The sequence below is a fragment of the Hyaena hyaena genome, unplaced genomic scaffold (assembly GCF_003009895.1).
Source record: "Hyaena hyaena isolate Hyena2069 unplaced genomic scaffold, ASM300989v1 scaffold_106, whole genome shotgun sequence".
NCBI classification, from domain to species: domain Eukaryota; kingdom Metazoa; phylum Chordata; class Mammalia; order Carnivora; family Hyaenidae; genus Hyaena; species Hyaena hyaena.
In genome coordinates this window covers 2,746,710-2,769,239 of record NW_024080738.1, presented here as the reverse complement: position 1 = coordinate 2,769,239, position 22,530 = coordinate 2,746,710, and the positions used below count along the sequence as shown (strand labels likewise).

At 42.4% G+C, this 22,530-nt stretch overlaps 1 protein-coding gene across 3 annotated transcripts in view; it reads left to right on the top strand.

Moving 5' to 3' along the window:
- COG6 (component of oligomeric golgi complex 6) overlaps positions 1–22,530 on the top strand; it is a 164,720-nt gene that overhangs the window by 129,444 nt on the left and 12,746 nt on the right. For all 3 annotated transcript variants that reach the window (XM_039236082.1, XM_039236086.1, XM_039236084.1), the window contains exon 19: positions 4,843–4,904. In XM_039236082.1, coding sequence (XP_039092013.1) covers positions 4,843–4,904 — 62 coding nt within the window. The remainder of the gene's footprint in view (positions 1–4,842; positions 4,905–22,530) is intronic.

The window sequence follows — 22,530 nt, the reverse complement described above, 5'->3', positions numbered from 1 at the left end:
AGTTTGTTTCCACCCAAGTGTAGCTGTCTCTGCCACTCACTCATCCCCAGATATCCACACGCCCCTCCCTCCTGCAGACTGGGTGGAGAATGGGCCCAATGCCTTCTCTGCCCTCTACCCCCGAAGACAGGCTCTTTTAAAACAGGCTTCGTGCAGAAAGGGAGGATGCATGCGGTGAGTATGGTTCAGAGGCTGTATGTCCACTGTCACATTCTATCCTTCCAAACAACCGTCCGAGGCAGGCATTATTATGTGTCAAGGAGGTTAGAGAATTCCGTCTAGATCACTTCAATGCCCATGTCCCTCCTGGCCCAAGTGATGGGGGGTCTTACAGCCTCCAAGGCCAGTGAGTTCTGCTCCCCACAGGAAGCTTCCTGAGCATTCTATTGCCTCTGCTTCCTACCCAGCACCTCCTGCCACCCAGAGGAAGAATGTCTTGTGCTTTTTGTTCTTTGAGAAGTTGCAGACGCCTCTGGGAAGCACCCACAGGCCTTGCCACTCTTGGTCTGTGACAGAAGAGAGCATTTCCTCCCACTGTACTTTAGGTATGTGCCTTCCTCCCCATGCTCCCACCCCTCATCTTCCCACCCCCAGTCGCCAGTGGGGCTTGTAAGGTAGTCAGATAAGAGTTCCAAAAAATCAGGATTGGACATCCTCTTTCCATTAAAATGGAGATGGCAATTTTGTGAAATGAATATAAGCTAGCAAAACACACTAATGATGGCTATGAGACCCCAGTAGGCATGCATTTAGATTCTTCGAGAAATCTCAGGTCATTAAATGTAGCCTAGTGGATGTTTGTATGACAAAACTGATTGTGCAGTCACGAGTCACAGCGTAAAACCAGCCCGTGTGTCTACCCATTCCCCACCCCCACCCCCACCCCCAGCCACCAGAGTAATTTTGCTATGAAATTTTGTGTTCATGTACCAAAATGTCATCCTCGGGAGGGCGAGGCAAGTCCCCACTCCTGCACTGATCTTCCGCGAGCCTTCCTTTAACGAGCACAGAGAACATGGCCCTGACGTACTAACTGTACCTGGGCAGAGGCAGAAGGCGGAGCCTTAGTCTGTTCTGGCTACAATAACAGGAATACCACAGACTGGTGGCTAAACAACAGAGATTTGTTTTCGCAGTTCTAGATGCTGGAAGTCCAAGATCAAGGTGAGGGCAGATCCAGTTCCAGTTCCTGGTGAGAGCTGTCTTCCTTGTTATGTGCCAACACGGCCGAGAAGGAGAGAAGAAACTGTCTTGTGTCTCTTTTTATAAGGACATTAATCCCGTCAGGGGACTCCATCCTCATGACCTAATTACCTCCCAAGAGCCCCACCTCCACGTACTATCACAACAGAGATTAGGATTTCAACCTAGAAAAAACACAAACATTCAGCCATAGTGGTGGGGGCACCCGGGAAGAGGCTCCTGAAGGGTGAGGCTGTGGTGGATGGCGGTGGTCACAGCAGTGGCCCTCAGAGACTCTGTGGGAAACAGCTCAACAGTGGGTATCAGAGGCGAGGAGGAGAGGCTTCCTGCAGTGCAGCTTTAGGGAATTGAGGCATGAGCAATAGATGGTCCTAAAGAAGGCTTGGATGGGAGAGGAGACACAGCTGTCGTGCATCCCACAGAGGAGCCCAAATGAACACTGGTGAGAATGAATGAGCCCTGGGGATTCCCATTTATAATCAAAGGACAATGGAGGGCCTGAAATCACAGGTGTCAACATGAACCAGCAAAATAAAGATCATCTATGTTAACAGGATTCCGTTTTATTTACTTATGTATTTATTTTTAAATTTTTTATGTTTATTTATTTTTAAGAGAGAGGCAGTGGGGGAAGGGCAGAGAGAGATGGGGAGAGAAAGAATCTCAAGTAGGCTCCACACTGTCAGCGCAGAGTACGACATGGGGCTCCATCTCACAAACCCTGAGATCATGACCTGAGCTGAAATCAAGAGTCGGGACGCTTAACCAACTGAGCCACCCAGGTGACCCAAGAAATGCCAATATTCTTGATCTTCACTATCACTTAAATGGGAGAGAGAATAATTGTTCTTTATACTTGTATGAATCAATGTTTGTGGTAGGAAGTGTCCCACTGATCTTCTGGGGGCTTTACTCTTAATCTGAGTAAGTGGTTTAAGTAACCTGAGTTTGCAGTTTGAACCCCAACTTAGAAATGGTGATATCTATCCTTCTGGACATGCAAGTGCTTTCCCACTAGCACACACTAGCTCAGGTCACCAAAAACCATGATACAGCCCGTTGTACATTTCCTGTCACCTTGAGGTCTGCTTTCTGTCTTTCCCAGGTTCTTGGCAGGCAAACTTATTCCACGGCTGCTGTTCCAGCCCCACGTCTCTGTATCTCATGGCCCCTCCATGTGTCACTGGCATCTTCTCACTGGCTCCACCTCAGCTGCTTTGTGTGAATCCCTCATTCTGCACCAAAGCCCTCTGCTCATATAATGGTACTCTTGAAAACTGTACTTTTCCAGGGTGCTCAGTTGGTTTAGTTGGTTGAGCCCAGGTCAGGATCTCATGGTTCGTGGGTTCGAGCCCCGCGTGCCTGGAGCCTGCTTCGGATTCTGTGTCTCCCTCTCTCTCTGCCCCTCCTCTGCTGATGCTCTGCCTCTCTCTGTCTCTCAAAATTGAATAAACATTTAAAAAAATTTTTAAGCCTGGACTTTTCCAAAAGGTTCTTGGATCAGCTTTTAAGTCAAGTCTTCTCCTTGGGTCCTTCTCAGATCGTCCCAATTCGTTGCCATCTGGCCATCCTCAGATTGGCACTGCTGGTTATCCGCTGCAGCATCCTGGGTGACTCAGTCTTCCTTTGGGCCCCCTTAGTATTTGCTCACACTAACTTTTCACCTAGAGTCTGCTCCTAACATAGTCCTGTTTGGGAAAGGATAATTTCGATGTTGTTTCCTCAAGGGACAAGCTCCAGGGGCTGTAACACCCTCTGTGATCTTTGGACTGAACTTGTTTTCCTACTGTACAAGGTAGGCGGTGTTCAAGTTGTAAATGCACTTCATTCATCTCCAGTTATTTATGAAAAACTTGCTTACTCAGCAGACAAGAGTTGGTTTATGTGTCTAGTATCATAGCGGGTCAGCCATGGGGTGCCTGGGTGGCACAGTTTGTTAAGTATCTAACTCTTGATCTCCACTCAGGTCATGATCTCACAGTTCGTGAGTTCAAGCTCCACATCAGGCTCTGTGCTGATGGTGTGGAGCCCGCTTGGGATTCTGTCTTTCTTTCTCTCTGCCCCCCCAACCCCAGCTTGTGCTCTGTCTCTCTCTCTCAAATAAATAAATATATATTTTTTTAAAAAACATCAGACATGTTCCCCAATGTTAAAGACTTAGTAATTGGGTTCGTTCAAGTAAACCCAGGTGTGGATGAGAACTCGCAATTATGTGTTGAGCAAAGCTGACCCTCCTTCCCTTTTCCATTTGAGGCTGACATTTCTTTAACACTTTAAATATAGTGGCCTCTGCAAAATTCTCTCCTTTCTGTTCTTTTCTCCTGTCTCTTTACTTTTTTACCCCGAATGCCAGATAGAACATCAACATTTCATAGTTAGTGACTAACTTCATAATTGTTTTCAGAACTGTCTTATTTTGCCTCCAAAGCATACTCTCTGTATGACCCGCAACAAGTTACTTAATCTTGTACCTCCATTCCATTATATATAAAGTGAGAATAATAATAAGTGTTTCCTTATAAATTTTTTGTGAGCATTAAATGAAAAAAAATCAATTGAAGAATTTAGCCCAGTGCTGGAAACTGTTAAATAGTCAATAAACACTAGCTATTGTTTGTGTATTAGAATCATTAGTACCTGCTATCACTACCACTGTATTTGGCCATCAAAGAGAAGAGGGCCATTAGCTCTCACTTCCATAGTTCTGAGCAGTGTGCGTCATCTGTCAAGTACATAACCCAGAGCAGCTGCTGAGATGGTGGCGCTCATCAGTGTGGGTCGCTTCCTTTCTAACTGCTGACTGCTTGACTCAGAATCATGAGGGAAGGGAGCACAGAGCAGCCAGTTTTGTGGCACCAGTGCTCATGGAAGGTGACCACAGTTGTAGTGATGGCGTCAAGTGGCCACTCTTCCTCACAGGCGTGTCTTGTGAGGGGGCCCCAGCTGGAAGAGTTTCCTTTGAACAGCTTGCATAGTAAATATTAAGCTAAAGTGTGCTTCCCTTTGGCATTTTCTTATTTTTTTTAATGTTTATTTTATTTTGAGAGAGAGAGAGAGAGAGAGAGATGAATCCCAAGCAGGCTCCGCACTTTTGGAGCCCAGAGTCCAATGCCAGGCTCAATCTCATGAACCGTGAGATCATGACCTGAGCCAAAATCAAGAGCCAGCCGCTTAACCGACTGAGCCCCCCAGTGCCCAGGTCTTTGGCATTTTTAACGAAACTTAACATATCCTTACTTACCATATTTTACAGGTGAGGAAAGTGAGACTCCAATAAGTGGGGTCTTACTGCCCCCCAGAATTCAAGCTGAAGTAAAATATAGATATTTCGAAATCTATACTAGAAAACTCTACCTGTGATACTGTGACCTTTCCCTTAATATTAGGTCCCACTGGACATTACTCCCTTCTCACAGCTATTTCTTTCGTCCTTAATGTGTTTTCTCTTTTCCTTTGGGGCATAGTCATCTTATTTATTATTGACACTGAATAAAGAAGACTTAGCAATACCTTGAGAATTGACTGCTTACACTATCTTCTTTTGGTTCTGGGAAGGCAGAAAAAATATATTACTTAAAGAACAAAATTTTAGTATGAAAATATGTCATGTGCACTGAAAAGAGACCTGTTCCTTTTCAGATGTGTGGTGTGCAAAGTTTGGAGTGGATTGTTCAGCTTCTTGACAACCCCTACGCCACTTAGTAGGTACTCATTTTTACAATGCTCACTATGCTGTTTTTTGCTGATATTGTTGATGACAAGAACATAAATATCAGTTAATAACTGAAAAGTTTTAAGAGATCTATATACGTGTGTTAAAGGTGTATGTCTACACGTGTCCATATATATATTCATGTGTATATAAACATTCATTTATGTACGAGAAAAACACAAATGATTCCAATGGAATGATAAAACTCTAATCTTTTTTCTTACTCTTTTAGACAAATGTTTGCTTTTTATTGCATGTCTCTGGTTGATTTCTTTTATACTTTAGAGTGCTTTTACTATGGCTTTCTGCACAGCATCATAATTTCTATCTGTATGAAATTATTCTGATTGCTACCTGCAAGGCTCGGTGATTTCAATTGTTTGAGGAACATGGTGCCATTCAGATAATGTTCAAAAATGCAAATATTCACAGTAGGAATGTCCACAAAAGTCAGTTCCCCACATTATATTGAAGAAAAAATCGCGGCTGAAGTATGATGATAGTAAATTGGTATAAAAGAACCAAAACACCATGGGAGCCGTGGCTAAAGGTTAAAAGGAAGAAGGAAGACAGTGTTCTAGTTGAGAGTCCCTTCAAATCTGTGCTTTAACCTTGACTGCCTCACACTCTGACTTTCCTGTAAAATCCAACCAACAAAAGACTTTCTGTCAGATTTTCAGATTCTACTTGGAACATTTTTAGAATTCGCTCCCTGATGTTTATGATTAGAGTGTCTACCTCTTGACACTCTTTGAACCAGGCTATTTTTAAGCATCTGCACGGATTTTTGCTTTCTTGAGCTTCAGGATTTCTGATTTCTGTGTGTCAAAGTCAAGCTTCCAGCTGTTTAAATCATAGACAGGGAGCAGAGTTGGTCCAATTACTAGGGGAGATGGAGCCTCTCCGAGTTGGTGCAGTTAAAATGACAAAGAGCGAGGAGGAGAGGATCAGAAAGACTGCACTCAGTGTCGCCGTAAGACCAGCCCCTGAACGGATGTCTCCCCTGGGATTGAAGCACCCATTTTAGGGACTGTGAAGCCGGTTACTGACTGTTGTTGTTTGTACACGACTAAAGCAGAGCAAGATTTCTCCACCTTGGTGCTACCTGCATTTGAAACCAGACCATTCTTTGTTGTGCAGGGCCATCCTGCGTACTATACAATTATTAACGGCATCCCTGGTCTCTGCCTCCTAGATGCCAGTAGTCCCCCTGGTTGTGACAATAACAAGTCTCTCCAGACATGGCCAAACGGACACTTGGATGAGAATGTGGGGCAAAACTGCTCCTCTAGAAAAACTACTGAAATAGATGTTTGATGCTTTTATTCATTAAGATAAAGCTTTCTAAATTATTGGCTCCCATTTTTTCCCTCTTGCCTTAGAGAGGGAAGTGATAAACCTTCACCATTAATATGTATTACATGTTTTCTAATGTTGAATTTTTATATATATATATAACAGTAGTGACGGCCTTATAAAGGCGACTCATTTTTTTTAAGGATCTGTGCACATTTGGTCACAAGAGACCCATTCCCATTATTTTTCTCTTGCTTTTCTTTTCCCTACCCCAGTTTCTCCTGAACTTCTATAGAAAGTCAAAGAAACGGAGGTGGCTGTTGTCTCTGTAAGGTTGAGCCTAGGATATTGCATTTGGGGGGTATTGCTAAGTATACGAGACAATAGAGAAAGTAATTTGAAGATTTACTAAGTCAGAATAAATTTTAACTCAAAGAGGGGGAGGGGGACAGTGATACCTACTGATAAACATTTTGGAAGAAGGTGACTACATCTTCTTTATATTTGCCTTGGAGAAGAATGCACTGAAGAACTTAGGTACCCACCCTGGACTTTGCAAAGCACATCTCTACAGTTTCAGAGATAGTTGTTGAGATGGGCCTCCATAAGAAATGTGGCTCTGGCAGGAAGGAATGTTCTCAAGTATCATGAGATAGTTCTCAGTGAGGAATCATAAGAGGAACAAGCCTAAGAACCAATGTGAAATAACTAAGGTCCCAGAACCCAAGAACCATGATTTTAAATTCCTCTTTATCCTACACCACACCTCTTACCTTCTTTGTGTTGTTTGTACAAGTTTTTTAAAAACAGTAAATTTAAGCTGTTAATATTATGCAGACTGTGCCTCAATCTTTGAGATAAGATAGACCTTGCTGAATCCGTTTTTGGAAACCTTCAAAAGGAGTTAATCCAGTCTAATTCCTTTCCATTTACATCGTGGTTTGGGCCCAGAGCTAATAGTAATGAGAGTGTCCTTTGACATTGTCTTCCTTGGATATATTTGCCTTGAAAAAGGGAAAAGAAGTGACTGGACTTAGGTATTCTGTCTGCATTGGTACTTTTTTAATTTCATTGATTATTTTCCTTTGAACATGATTACCTTTGTCTTGTGCATTAGCTGAATCTTTGTTGCTCAAAAAGCAATAGGGACCTTTATGGGAAGTCTTTGTGTATCTTCTTGCTTCCCAAAGCTTTTGGACGGGCCAATCACACCTCTGAAAGCTTCAGAAATACTCAACGTTGAAACAAGCTTTGAAGTGACAATATTTAATCATAGAGTTTGACAAAATCTTTATATGTTTGTGCAGATTTTACATACTCTATATGTTTTAAGGAAGTCTCTTCAGTTTATCCCAACCACATCCTCACTCAAATCACTCAGAAACTCTGAGTTTACGTATGTATTTCATAGACTCATGTTCACAATTTGTTGCTGAATTACACTGGATTCTAAGGTGATAAATTTCAAAGGAGGGGCTTTAATTCCCTTGGTTTTAGCAGAGAGAATTGTCCACGTGCTTGGACCTTATTGGTCTCAAATAAAACGAAAGGTGTAGATGTTGGCTGAAAAGAAAGAAAAAATTATAACCAGAATAGATTCTTATAGTAACTCTACTTTTAATTATATTCCTTAGGAAAAAAAAAAACCCTTATAATATACCATATATAACATAAATATATGAAAAATATATGAAAAGTGATCTTGAAGTTTCAGAGAGATTTCTCCCTCCGATTCCAACAAAGTACAGTACTTACCCTAAGTCCCTTTATTTTAAAAAATGAAGGTTCTGAAATATTTGATCACTTTCTAACCTTTAGAATCCAGTATGTAAGTGCTCTCCAGTGTGAGCTTGAGGTGCTACACACTCTGAAAACAGAACATCGTGTGCCTGAAATGCTTTGATTCAAGTCCTCATAACCCTTTTTGAGAAACTGAAAGACTCCCATACCAGGGGCCAGAAGGCAAATGTAAGAGGACTCAAATAGCCTTTAATTTTTTGTAACCAAAAAAATTTCCCATCAGAACAGGCTACATAATTTTTCTAGGCCAGTGTAAAATGAACACGCAGGTCCCCTTGTAAAACTTATTAAGAATTTCAGGACCGTGACAATTAAACCAAGTGGTCAACTCCTCTAAGCATGACATTTTTTTTTTTTTTTTTTTTTTTTAGAAAGAGAGCACGCCCCAGCAGGGCAGAGGAAGGGAGAGAGAGGGAGAGGGTGAGCGGGAGAGAGGAAGAGAGAGAGAGAGTGAGAGAGACAGAGAGAGGGAGGGAGGGAGATAAAGAATCTTAAGCAGGCTCTATGCTCAGTGTGGAGTATGACATGGGGCTTGATCCCATGACCCTAAGATCATGACCTGAGCCAAAATCAAGAGTAAGACACTTAACTGACTAAGCCAGCCAGGCGCCCCCTAAGCTGGATAAGTTTAAAGAGAGATATTTTTTGCCTTTTACTTATTGAGTCCTTTCTGGCTCAGCTAGTTACTTTGTAACTCAGTGAATGTCTTTACTTTTTCAGAAAAGGTCAGGGAGATTACTTCCATGATCTGTCTTGTGTGAAGAAGAAAGCTGTGACTTTTGAATAATACTGTCAACCTTTTAACCCAAAACACTTTTAACCCAAACCGTATTTTATTAATGTAGACATCATGGATTATAAGAAACACTACTGTTTTATGTGCCATTTTGGGGGGAAAAGATGCTACTATTAAATATGATGCATCCATTGTAAAATGAACTGAAAGTTCAGAGACATTGCAATGTCAAAGATCTTAGTTTTGATGAAAATGTGGATCTCCGTGGAGAGATCTGGCAACACTGTAAGCTCCTTACCATCATCTCCTTACCATGTTATGTGTAAAAGCTCTCTTGTTGATAGGAGTGAGGCACAGAAGTTAAATGAGCAGTGGTAAGGTCGCATGCCTCATCAGGGGTAGAGGGTAGCATAGCCCACTGGGCTGAACCTAACACTTTCCTCCCTTAACTCTGCTGCCTTGGCTCTTTGGTCGCGCCATTCATTGGATCAATTACAAAGACAGGAGAAAATGACATAAAACTAGATGAGACAAGGGGAAATGTGCACACAAAGGTTAGTGTTTTACTACATATATCTATGAATGAATTTACTGTATATGTGTATTTACTATATATGTAGGTGTGTGTATTTTATTTACTTTTTATTTTTTAAATATAATCTCTATACCCAACGTGGGGCTTGAACTCATGACACTGAGATCAAGAGTCACATGTCCTACCAACAGAACCCAGCCAGGTGTCCCTATATATGTATTTTAAATGACACTTGGGAAACATTCTTTTTTGTGTGAGGTTTAATCAGTTTATATCTCATTTTTAATTAGTTTCAAGATACTGATGACTTTATATCTGTGTCTCATTTGAAGTTGATATGTATGCATATTCACATGCATTTTCTATTTGGGGGAGGGATGAGTGATGTAGTTATTTGTGCGATAAACACCATGAGAGCTTAATGTAGACCTCTACATAAAGTTCCCCATTTAGATGAAAGACAATATGTAAGTAAGCCACAGAGTCAGTTACGGTTATGTAAGGGCTCTTGTCTCTGCGTTGAAAGTGCCATGGATGTGAATGATCCGGAATTGCAAAACAATTTTTTGAGATATTTATCAGAAAGTATTTCTTCCTCATTAGCATACACCCTAGCAACACGCGCACATACATGCGTACACCGTGCCCGTGAACCAGCACCCTAAAGCTCCACTGCGCTCTCCCCATCTCATAACCCCAGTTCCTTGTGTGATGAATGGCCACTTCTGCCGCCCTCCCGAGAGATGGGCTGTGACTTCCGTAAAGGGAATCCTGCAGGCAGTCTGCGTGTCTCACCCCCACTCCATCCTGCCTTGGGAGACGGAGGGCAGGTCGGGGCGGGCTGGGACGGGGAGCCGTGGGAACCGGCTTCCACGCACCGGATCGCCCTTCCCCTCAGGGGGCAGCCTCTGGAATTCCAGGTGACAATGGCAAATGGGCACTGGGGGCTTGTCTGCGTGCCAACAACTAAAGCCCAGACATCCAATACAAGATGCCAGTGCCAAACAAAAGGTAATATTAAAGTCGGTCTTTCGGAAGAGGTGGGGTGAAAGGAAAAGGGATTTGGAGAAAAGCTGTCGGCACTGTGGCTTTTAAGACTCACACAGCCTAAGACAAATTCAAGTTACATTCTTCCAAAGACCTTCTTCAGCCTGAAAGCCACAACTGGTGGAAATCTGCAAATCCTTGAACAGCAGTGGGCTTAATCAGATTTAGGTGGGAAAAATTAAGCGAGGAATGTTTTAGAAAATCAACTTTAGTTCCTAGCTTCCTCTCCCTTCTCTTTTTTCGTTTTGCTTCTTAGTGGGGGGAGGGGGGAAAGATATCCATTCTATTATTCCTTAAGTTTCATCTTGCAGCTCATTATCTCAATCAGCATGTCATAGTTGAGTGCATTGATTTCTGAGGAAAATTCCAGCAGGTTTTTGTAGCTCTTGATGAGCTGTGGCTAATCGCTGCAGTTAAATTTTCTGTCATGACCTGAAAGAGAGTGTAAGCATTTGATTGGCAGGAAGGTTAAATAAAGAAATGGCATGCAGAAGTGATCACATGCTTTCTTGGCTCGTGGGGATCTGGAAGGGGAAGAACAAGGTCAGAGATCATGAATCAGTAACCATCCAAGACCAATCGAAGAACAACTTTTTCTAAACCCAAATGGGGTCCCAGCATAACAGTTTACATGGAAAGAGAGCCTACAGGTTCCCCGGGCTTTGGAATACAGCATCTTTCTGTACAGACAGTGGAAGAATCTGGTCTACACAGGGAAGGTTCCCATCAGGAATACAGTCCGACAGTGTGAGCAGTGGATTGTGTTGTTACTCACTGGAGCTCCACGAAGGACTTAGAAACAAAGAAGAGAGCTGCCTTCCTGTGAGAGCGGCTGGAAGCCAGGACTGGGTGTTCGAATCCCTGCTTACCTCCAGCTTGGTGCTCCATGCTCAGCCTCTCTCCGTTTTCCGCCTCCCCATTTGTGAAATGAAAGAAATAGAAACTAATTTACCTCCCAGGATGTCTTCATAGCATAATGCGTGAAAGAGGCTTGGAAGGGACAAATGGAACCACCTGAAGACATTCTGGGCCAGAGTTAAGATCAGTTGGCTGGAGAATTAAAGCACTTGACGCTTGAAATGAAAGGACGCAAAACCCAAACCTATAGTATCCCCCACCCCCACCCCCAAAGGAAGAGAATATATAAAGCAAGAAAACAGAAATCTGCAGAAGTAGAGCCCTGGGGCACGGGATGTCCCTGGGGGGGTGGATAGTCAAAGAAGGCATCTGGGAATATCTCTATAGGTCAACATCAGGTATGCACTGAAAACCTCAAGGGACAGCAGTAGTGGACAAACTGCAGAATTTACAAGGTCAGGGAAAAGCTCTGATTGTGGGTGGCGGTCAGAATTGATGAGAGAAGCAAAAGAGAAATTTATGTTCGCCTGTAAACAAAAGGCGACGTAGTCAGGAAGGGCGAGGAGAAGGAGGAAGGATGAGGGGAGCAGAGTGCATGGAATCTCTGCAAATCCAGTTTCGAAAAATAGCAGAAAACAAACTTAGTTAATTTAGAGTAAAATTAACAAAACCTAAAACTAAAATAAACAAAAAAGCCTCCGCTCTTCCCTCCCCAGCCAAATAGATTGCTTGAATTACACAGACAGTTAAGCCGAAATGGTTATCTGGTTGCTTTTTGCAGGCACTTTCTTAATTACCAGCTTTCAACTCGGTCTCAGAATACGCAAGACGAGATTCTGGGGAGGCCCAAGTCCAACCAAGTGAGTCATGGCTCAGGCCATCCGGGGTGGCTGCTGTGGAAAGAAGAGGAAAGCAGGTGTTTGCTCGCTGCTGTGGAAGCCATCGGCATAGAGGCAGGATGGGTGCATAGGGGGTAAGCCGGCAGGATGGGAAGAAGACGCCTCCCTCATTCTTGTTCTCTCTCTGGTAGAGCTGGAAATGGACTGTGCAGAAGATGGGGTCAGGAGAGTGTTCATTGTACTCTGAAGCAAAGGCACCAATACTACCTTCTGCCTGTGACAGTACCTGAATTTCCAACGCTGAGACACGACACGCTGGAGAAAAACGAAATACATGGCTGATTGGGAAACTGGTCTAGATCAAACCTTGGTTTCAAGGCAATGTGAATGGAAACTAAGCTGTCAGAATTGAGGTTGACGATTATGGTGTTCCTTCTTTCCATTTCAGCATCCTGTTAGCCCAGGTGGTCGCCGGCAGCCTGGTCAAATATCAGGAAGCACCTTCCCTACCACGATCACCTTCCATGGAATCTCAAAAGGCTTGTTTTCTTGGTTACACTTGGATAACCTGTGGCCTCCAGGAAGGCATTGGGCTTGCTCAAACATAGACATACGTTGGATATTGAATATTTTTCTTTGAAACTCAAGAGGAAGGACCTAGCAGAAAGCAAAACAGCTTTCCCCTCCTACTTCCTGCCACTGTGCCTTTTCTGTGCCGAGAATACCACATTCCTAACTGGCACAGCAGGTAGACTCATTCTGAGAAGATGGGCAAATTCTCCCACATCTTTTTGTCCTCAACACATTTTCCTTCTTTGAGTCCCTTTCCAAAAAGAAGAAAACTGCCCTACCCATAAGGCTTTGGATTAGAAGAATTAGCAATAAGAAATATCCTGGTTCAACTGCAATCTTATCTCAGATGAACTACAAAGAGGTGGAGGGGCCCTGTCTACATACCTGGCGGCGTGCACATCTTACCTCTCCCAGGGGCGCATTACCCTTAAATCAAGACCGCGGGCACTGGGCCCTGGAAAAGTAGTTCTTGGACACACCTCGGTACCTTTCACCGAAGGCTCATATCTTCCATGACGTATGGACATTTTAAGATCTGCAAATAAATTATACTAGGCAATAAAAGGGCTGTCTGTAACCTCAGAGTTGCAAGTGGAAAATTATGGGGAATTTTCAGCATCCTCACAATAAAGGAGACCGGGCCACATCATTTCTGTGTGTGTGTGTGTGTGTGTGTGTGTGTGTGTGTGTGTGTGTGTGTGTTTGGTTTGAGAAAGAAAGCACCTAGGAAAATGGTACCACCTCTTCATTAGTTACCCCCTTTCTACCCTTACTACCCCCACCTACCTGTTCTCATTTTCTAAGAAGTGCAAGTAAATACAACTTTCCCTGGAAGTGAGCCCTAACACTGATTTTATGTCGCTTATTCAAAATGATTTAAAACAAATATTTTTGTGAACTTTGGATCCTCGAATTAGGAAAAACTGTTTATAAACAGATACTGACATGGTTGCTACCATAGTAGGCTCAAAAAATGTAAGCCTTTCTTCAAGCTAGCCCCCTGAAATAGTATTTGTAAATGATGAATTTGTGAGTAAAGGAACAATTTCCTGTAAATCAATGTACCTTACTTTAGATTTCAGTTTAATACAAAAAAAAAAAAAAAAACCTGTCCTTGGAAAACAAATGGCATACAAATTGCTTATGATCTTCATAGAAAAAACCATATGTTATTTGGGGTGATTCATCTAGACTTTCAATCCCTTCTCGTTGGAAACCTGCATTTTCAATAATGTTCCAATTAAACTAACATGGCAGAATAAATCTGGGATACCTGTATTTATAATAAATGGAGACAGGCTGATTCTTCGGGCATTTTCATTGTAAGATGCACCCTAATAAAGAAATAACAAGAGATGCTTTTAATAATGCCATCGCCATGAAATGGCTTTTGGTTTTTCCAGTTTCAGACCTTCTCAGAGCTATTTCGGTTATTAAAGAGAAGAAAAATAAATAAGGGCCACTCACCGTGATTGAGGACCAACATGGTAGAGCAAATCTACAGCAGAATCTGGTCCCGGTTTCAGCCATACTGTCTGAGGCAGAGAGTTGAAGCTAGTTTCACTTTGCGGGTATGTGAGAAGAGCAGATTTGGGGCCTCTGAGGAGGTATTTGTAAAAGTGTTTTGTGATTCTGCTCGCCTTTTAAGAGAATATAGGCAAAAACACTCTTGTATCTAATGGGTGCTTTTCTCTCAGAAATCAGATTCCTCACTCCATAAAATTTCGGTGAGAGGGAGGTACATTGTTGATTCCTGCCTCTAGGGAATCTTTGCGCCAAGTAGGAGAAGCATGAAAGCCCCGAAGGGAACATTTTGACTTCCCAGCACACGATTAAATGCCAGGAGCTGCATTTTGCACAGTTCGTGGAGGGCTGGGGAGCCATAGGCATCCTGCAGTCAGTCTAGAGCGGGCCCAAACTACTAAGTGTAAAGGAACTTTGAGTTTATTAGGTGAAAACAGGACAAGAGGAGCAATGAGGTTCAGGGGGTGACTGTCCAATGCCCGAGCTTCCAGCTTCCAGAAGAAACGGTTCAAAGGTCATCATCTGGGAGTGTTTGACGCTAACAAACACCTTTCCCCTATAACGTAAGTAGAATGGCAACCCAGACTGGGGTTTTGACATTGGTTTCTTTTAACATCATATCCTAGCCAAAAGGTCTTGTTTCATGACTTTTTATGTGACATTTGGCAAGTACCTGTATTTGGTCCTCATTTTTGCCTCCAACGAAGTGATGACAGTATTTTCTGCCCCAAATTACCTGCAAAGGGTCTTGTAAAAATCAGTATGGTCATTTACATAAATTTTTTTTTCTCCTTGTGTTAAAATAAATAAACACAAGATCCTTTATAGGATTATTATTTTTTATGTTCAGGCCCATGAATCTCAGGACAAGTATGATCGCAATATCTTATATTTCTAGAGTGTTCTATGGCTTATAAAGCTCTTTTTCTTACATACACAAATTCATTGGATATCTTCAAAACTACTAGAAGATAAACCAGGTAGATGTTATTTTTTTTTCATTTTATAAGTAAAGAAGTGAAGAGCCAGATAGGTTGAAGGATTTATTTTCGGCCACATGGTCTTGAAAGGAAGACTTAAAACTCCTGGTTTGTGATAACTGTCAGTTAGTCTTTCAGTTTTCTTAGGTGCCAGAGTTTCATCAGATCACTAACTGTGCCTGTGCTTCCTGAGCTCCATTGCTTAAAATCCTAATATTCTGATATTTCAAGTATTGCAATTTTAGTGTAGAAACAAAACGGTGACCAGTCTCTTGGGCTGTGAGTCTAGATGTGGAAGGTTTGACAGCATGGTAAAACTCAACCTGGATGCGTCATAAACAAACTGACTTAATAGATAGTTTGGGGATCTCCATTTCCAAGTTTATGATGGAAAAAGTATTACTATCCAACTATTTATTTTGTGCAGAACTCCTTGAGTTTCTTTCTACCTTACCCTTTAATAATACCTTAGGGTCTTTTTATACAGTAAGTTCCCAGTCCCCTGCCCCCAATTTGTGGTGTCCGGGTGAACCCCCTAAAAAAGCAGTACAGTCATAATCATTTCTTTGAGAGTCATGGGCAGAGGGAAATTCAGTCTTTTCCAGTGGCTAGACCTGTGGTAGGTACGTTTCTGGGGGCCATAGTTCTCATCACATAGATTCCAGAGCAGAAGACGATGTGCACGTGTACACACACACACACACACACACACACACACATACACATACACACACACAGATAGGGACATGGGGGGTGGAAAACGAAAGTAAAGCCATGCAAGAATTAAAAGGGAGTCCTGACAGATTTCCAAATCCCTGTTCCAGTGCCTTCCTGGGGACTTGTGTTATCCCTGCCCTTAAGTTCTGGGCCACAGCCCTAGAGCCTCAATCCTAGATAAACCTGAGTTCAGTGTGCTTAAGATCACCTTTCAATCCAAATGAAACAGTTGCTCAAAGAAATTTCCCTTCTCAGGCAGAGCATTTCACATTCAGCTCTTTAATCCATGCCATGTGTCATAAACACAGTGAAACATTGATGTAATTATGTGAAGGACAGAGTGGAAATTAAAAGGAGGAAATGCGGTCTGGTGGTTAGATTGGCAGACTAAATGTCAGGAGTTTTGTTTCTGTTTTTGACATGACCCCGGGGACTCAGTCCTCGGCTCCCTGGTGTCACCCTCAGAACTCAAGAGCCTAGGTCTGTCTCCTACTTAAATGAACACAGCTTTTGATGCGCTGGGACCCCTTTGATGGCATAAGACGCCCTTAAAAGTGGAGGAGGAGTCAGAAGCCTATGTAGACTGACCAGCTAATGTCACAGCTGGCCCATACTTCCTTGTCTACAAAACAAGGACAGCATAAATCACGCCTGATGGGTCCGGTTTCAATTATGGGAATCAAAGCCAACCTACTTTTTATCTTGTGACATAGTTACCAGCTCACCACAGGAAATTTAGTGTTCTGACACTGACAGTTTTTTCTGTATGTTTGACTAGAGGCAAGTGCTCTTCTTTTTTAAATTCTGCCCTCCTGCTTCCATAATAAAATCGCGTGCCTTTCACAACCATGATGTCGCAGCACTTTTTAGTCCAAAATCCTGTATGTTTGCTACAAGAATTTTCTCATTGGCTGAAAAAAAATCATTGCATGCTCCTATTCACAGATAACACGATTGTCTATGTAGAAATCTACCCCCTCCAAAGAAAATACTTACGTACAAATTAAGCAAAACACGTACAGGATCTATCTACTGAAAGTGATAAAATGCCGATGAGACACAAAGAGTCTCCCTCTCTTAAGATCCTGAACATAATCCCCTCTGCAAAGTACCTTTTACCATGTTGGGTGATGTATTCCTAGGTCCGAGGAAATAGGATGTGGTCATCTTTGAGAAACCATTATCCAGCTTATCACATACACTTCTTGATTTGATTTATAAAATGTTATTCAAATGAAAATATTATAGGACTGGAGAACAGATTAATGGTTGCCATGGCGTGGGGAGACGGTAGCTGTAAAAGGGCCACACTTGTGGTATTAGAACTGCTTTGTATCATAATTATGGTGGTGCATACACAAATCTATGCATAGATAAAATAGACCTAAACACACACACACACACACACACACACACACCATACACAAATGAGTATAAATAAAACTGGGCAAATTTGAATAAGATAGGTAGACTGTACCAATGTTAACATCCTGTCTGTGATATTATTCTACGGTTTGCAAGGTGTTATTGTTGAAGGTAACTAGGTGAAGTATATATGCAATCTCTTTGTATTTCCCACAACTTCAAGTCAATCTATGATTATCTCAAAATAGAAAGTTTAAAAAAAGGAAACAAACACCCCAGAAAGTCAGTTTTTATTGTAGAAATGTAACAATACCTTAGGTTGTATCCTTTTTGGGGGGATAAAAGCCAGGAATCTCTATCTTTACACACTTCCCAAGTGATATATTACCAACTAGGTTTAGAAACCACTATATTATATTATGCACTGTTTTCCTTCAAACAGTTCTATTTTTTGTTTACAATTTCAAAAAGCACACAGGTCCATCTTACCAAGATGACAGCAGAAGAATGGAAAACCCTCTACATATACTTTTCAGGGGGAGTTTTGAATGAGTTTAGGGAAAAATTGAGTAAGAATGAGGGAAACTTGGGATACTGTGTTTAAAAATTATCAGGCAGTCGCTTTGGATTCTGTCTCTCTCTCTCTCTCTGCCCTTCCCCATTCATACTCTGTCTCTCCTTCAAAAATAAATAAACATTAAACACATTTTTTAAATTATCAGGCTGATGATTTATGTCTGAATTAGCCTACCAGAAAGGTAGTTGTTTCAAAGCCCCTCACCCCCAACAGGGGAGAAGGCGGTTGTGTGGAGGAGGGCCCTAGCAGGAGAGAGGGCACAGGTGTGAACGTAAAAGGGGACACAACGATTGGAGATATTTGGGTGTGGCACTGGATGTACAACTTACTTTAAAAATGGAGGACCTTATGCTACTTTGCATAATTGTCTGAAGGCCCTAATTGTAGCGTTGAGAGTCAGGGTATGACAAGAACCATTGTAAGTTGCCAAAGTGAGAGGAAAACCAAAACGGCCCGATACAGAGACTGGAGAAGAGAATAGATAAAATGAGATTTCAAAAGGCAAAACTTACAGGTTTATGAGTGGACAGAAATGTCTCTTAAAATACCATGTATAACTGTTATGCCCCTCTTACATAAATAGGTATTGCATGAAAAAAGGTGAGAATCCTACAATCTATGAGCTGACACTAGCTCCGCTGAATTCATTGAGATATTGCCCATTTGGAAACTTTTCCTAAAAAGCAGAGCCTGTGTCCCACCTGCAAAGTTAATTTAAAAACCTGTTTGGGGTGAATTAATGCATTAATGCACACCGGCAATTAAAATTAGACGTCACAAAAGGAAACAGTGTACCAGGTTTCTGCACAACAAGCTTGAGTATTAACTGATAATCGGTCATATGCTGATTGTTACTTTCCTGGTTGCTACTCATTCCCTCATTTCTCTGAGCACTGGAGAGGTCTAGGGTCCAAGATCAAGGTAGCCAGTATTTGGGACTTCACTGGAAAAACCTATATGGTGGGGTTATCTATCCCATTACCAGTGTTGGGTAGTATTTGCCTCACGCTTTCAAGGATGGAGGAATCAAATCTTAAAATGACCTTCTGCTGCCTAAGTCCCTCCACGTGAAGAGGCAGCCAGCTCTACATAGAGCACATGTATGTGTGCCCATCAGATACTCACCATTTAGTATGGTGAGTACCTGCCCTGGTACCATTTCTCCAGAGCCATGGCCTCTACAAATAGAGCTGTAATCACTGGCTCTCTATGGAGAGAAACTGAGACTTTTGCCACAAATATTTGCTAAGAGATTAAGTGACATTAGATAATGTTCACTGTAAGGTCTTCATGAGTTCTAGGACCCTAATCTACTGTAATGCATCAGCCTCAGGGTATGTCATATTTGTTAATGTTCTTTTTATCAATAAATTTTTAAATATGTTATAGCTAGAGTTCTTGTGAAGGGGGCTGTTGCTCGTTTATTGGGCCATTGAAGAAAATTGTAGAGGTGCTCTGGTGGGAACCAGCAGCTGTGTGTGCCTCCTGGAAGGTCATCCAAGTCTTTTGTGTTTCTCTAATGGCATGAGAGTTGCATGGGTGCAGGTGAGCAATTTACAGCCCATGAGAAGCCCTGTGCCAGTTAATGGTTTATATGGGATAAGGAATACCTTTATCTCAGGTTTACTTCCTGGTCCTCTGAGGTCAAGGAGGACCTTCAGTCTTCCCCTTGTGGATAATAGGCTTGGAAACTGGGTATTTTAGAGAGTAGTTGTCTCAGAGGTCAATTGTGATGCTCCTATTTCCAATCTGTGATCTTGAATCTGAACTTCAAGAACAGAGATTTGGCTTATTTGGCCAGGGTCATCTCTCTCTCTCTCTCTCTCTGCTCCCATGTTTATTCCAAGCCCTTCCCTATACCTTCTTAGCACCTTTATTTAAACCAAACCACTGGTCTGGCATTAAAAAGACTATAAGAATCCCTCATCTTGAACTTCAAAGCCTATTCCTTAATTACTGGCAGTGTTTTAGTATTTCTTCACATAGCTCTTTGGATCAGACCCTCCAGACCTTTGGGGCGTGTACTTGATTGTGCAGCACATTGGCACACCTGTGTCATAACATACTAGAGTAGAAAGGTAAACGATTAGCTTGCTGAAAGGGGTAAAGAATTTAGGTATTGCTGGATATGTCTATAATTTCCTACAGGTGAACAATTCATACAACACTGTACTTAAAATTCCAATACCATTCTCCTCAAGAGCTTAATAAACATTTTGGGAACTAAGCCAACATTACTCTCCCATACCTGCCCTTTCATATCAAAGGGATAAAGGCCAACGTTGTTCCTCTGCAGTTTCACAGTCAGCTTTTCTTTTCCAAGGTCAAGGACTTTCCTTTGGCCTAAGAAGCTCAACCCAACACCAGCACCCTAGGCTCATTTTCCTGACCAACATCCGTGCTGAGTCTCTTGGGTGTGAGATAACATTTAATCAAATCAGTAAACATTGGGCGGTGATCTGAAACACTTGTGAATATGAGGATTGTGTCCCATCCACCTGGCTTTCTTATTCTAGGATTAGGGTGTTGAAATAAGGCTGGAGATCCTGTGACAGATTAGATTTACCATAAACACTGTGATTTATTCCTCCCTGGAGAATTTTAATAGACAGGGTGTCCTGTTGCTCGGATGTTGTAATTCCAGGTCTGTAACAGAAGTAGAGCATTAAATGGGTGCCCAGTGACACCTTGAGCTCCTAGCTGGTTCTCACCTCCAACTCCATGCTCTAGTAAACGGCTGGGTTATGTATCCTAACCGTTGCCAGGAGCTACTCTTCTCACATCATTTTCTGACCATAGGTGCTTGTGTTCTGAAGACCTTTCCAAATGTTCTTTTCAGAGCATCTTTATAAGTCCCTTAATGAACAGTCCTGTGAGGGGTGGTGTAAGGAACACGCCTTTTGAATGATAGCGTATCCCATGGGTGTGGAATGCTTTTGAAAATTGGCCATGGCATTCTCTCTGGAGCTTATATGAGGTCCAAGTTGATGTCCCCCACATGAAATACCATGCTGGTCCAGAGGGTGGGTGCCTCCTCGGTGGCAACAATGCCCCCCACACCTGATCTGCTTTCTTCGAACCACCTCACACCCTCCTCACCCAGGCCATCTGTGTACTATTCTGCTCCTAGTGCTCTCAGGCACCTTCCCACTTCCCTTGTTCTCTTATATATTATTTCATCTTCACCTTTGCCCGTTTACCAACATGAATTATGATGCCGTAACCTCTAATTGCCAGCTCCTTTCTGTCATAAACATCCAATTCAGGCTACTTTTTGTCATTCACACAACACACATTGATAGAGTGCCTGCACATACCAATCAACAAGCTAGGTTTGGGGCGTCCACCCACTGGTGAATAAACAAGCATGCTCTCTGCTCACTGGAGCTTACAGCCTATTGAGGGAGGCAGACAATTAACTGAAAAGCTAACAAATAAATAATAAGAAATGAACAATGAGACAGAATAATACAGAGAACCTCCGCAGGGAGGGTGACGACATTCATGCTAAGACCTGAAAACTGAGAAGTTGGGTGTCCTCTGCGAGTGAGTGGGAACAGAGCATCTGGTGGAACGAGCAGCATGTCGTGTGCTGAGGTATGCTTTCCAAAGCTGTGTGACAACAGATGGGAGAAAGGCAGGAATGGAAGTGGGTAGACCGCTGTTTGGCTGTGGAAGGAGTCCAGAGGGAGATGGTGAAGGAAAATGGTGGCAGTGACAATGGAGAGAAGGGACTATGGAGAGAATTGGATATAAGGTGTGAGAGATTGAGAGGACCCAAGAGTGGATCATTCTAAGCAATTTAAGCCCCTCCTGACTCTTTCAATCTAGTCTTGGGTACCCCAAAAAGGTCAAAACCTGTTTATTCCTTTTCCATTTTTTTTTTTTTTTTTTTAAGATTTAGCGATTCCATACACCATTTGTTTGGCAGTAACTCAGGTAATACCCTGTGACATCTCTTCACTTTTTTTTTTTAAGTTTATTTCTTTATTTTGAGAGGGGGGAGGGGCAGAGAGGGAGGAGAGAGAAAGAACCAGGGCAGAGCCTGACACAGGGCTCGAACTCATGAACCGTGAGATCATGACCTGAGCCGAAATCAAGAGTGGGATGCTTGACCGACTGGGCTCCCCAGGAGCCCCTTCCACTGTTTTTTTTCAATCAACATAGTGGAATATATCATCAGATGAACACTAAAAATTATACCATTTACCACCCTAGGCAAAGTTGACGTAGCTCTTAGAAGAGATAATCTTTTTCTCTGATAGCAAAGCCATAGTAACAAAGAGGAAGCATCAATTGTAATTCCTCTTCCAATCTTAACTTCACTGAGTATTATATTCTTGATTAATCATGGACTTATGTTCTGGGTTAACATTAATTTTGGGTGCTTTTCTAAGGGTCAAGGCCTATTTGTGCTATGCCCCTTAGTCATGATTGTAGATCAGAGGGCAAATGGCAGAATTGCAGCAGCTGGGGAATGCCATAGCTGAGCCAGAGCTGTGTGTCTGGAATGGATGGCCACATCGCAAGGGGTCAATCACATATTGTCACAATCAGGCTTATTTGTACAGCAGAAGCAGAGGAATCTCTTCTTGACCTTTGGAGGCTGGGGGCAGGGGGAAGGAGAGAAAAGCAGTTGAAGGAAGAAGCTGAGTGAAGACTGTTCCCCGTCGTCTGCGGATCAGATTGCCCCACTGGAGAGTTCAGGTCAGAATCTACCTGAGTTTCCGGCCCAATTAATGGAGGTCTGAGAACCAAAAGATGGCAG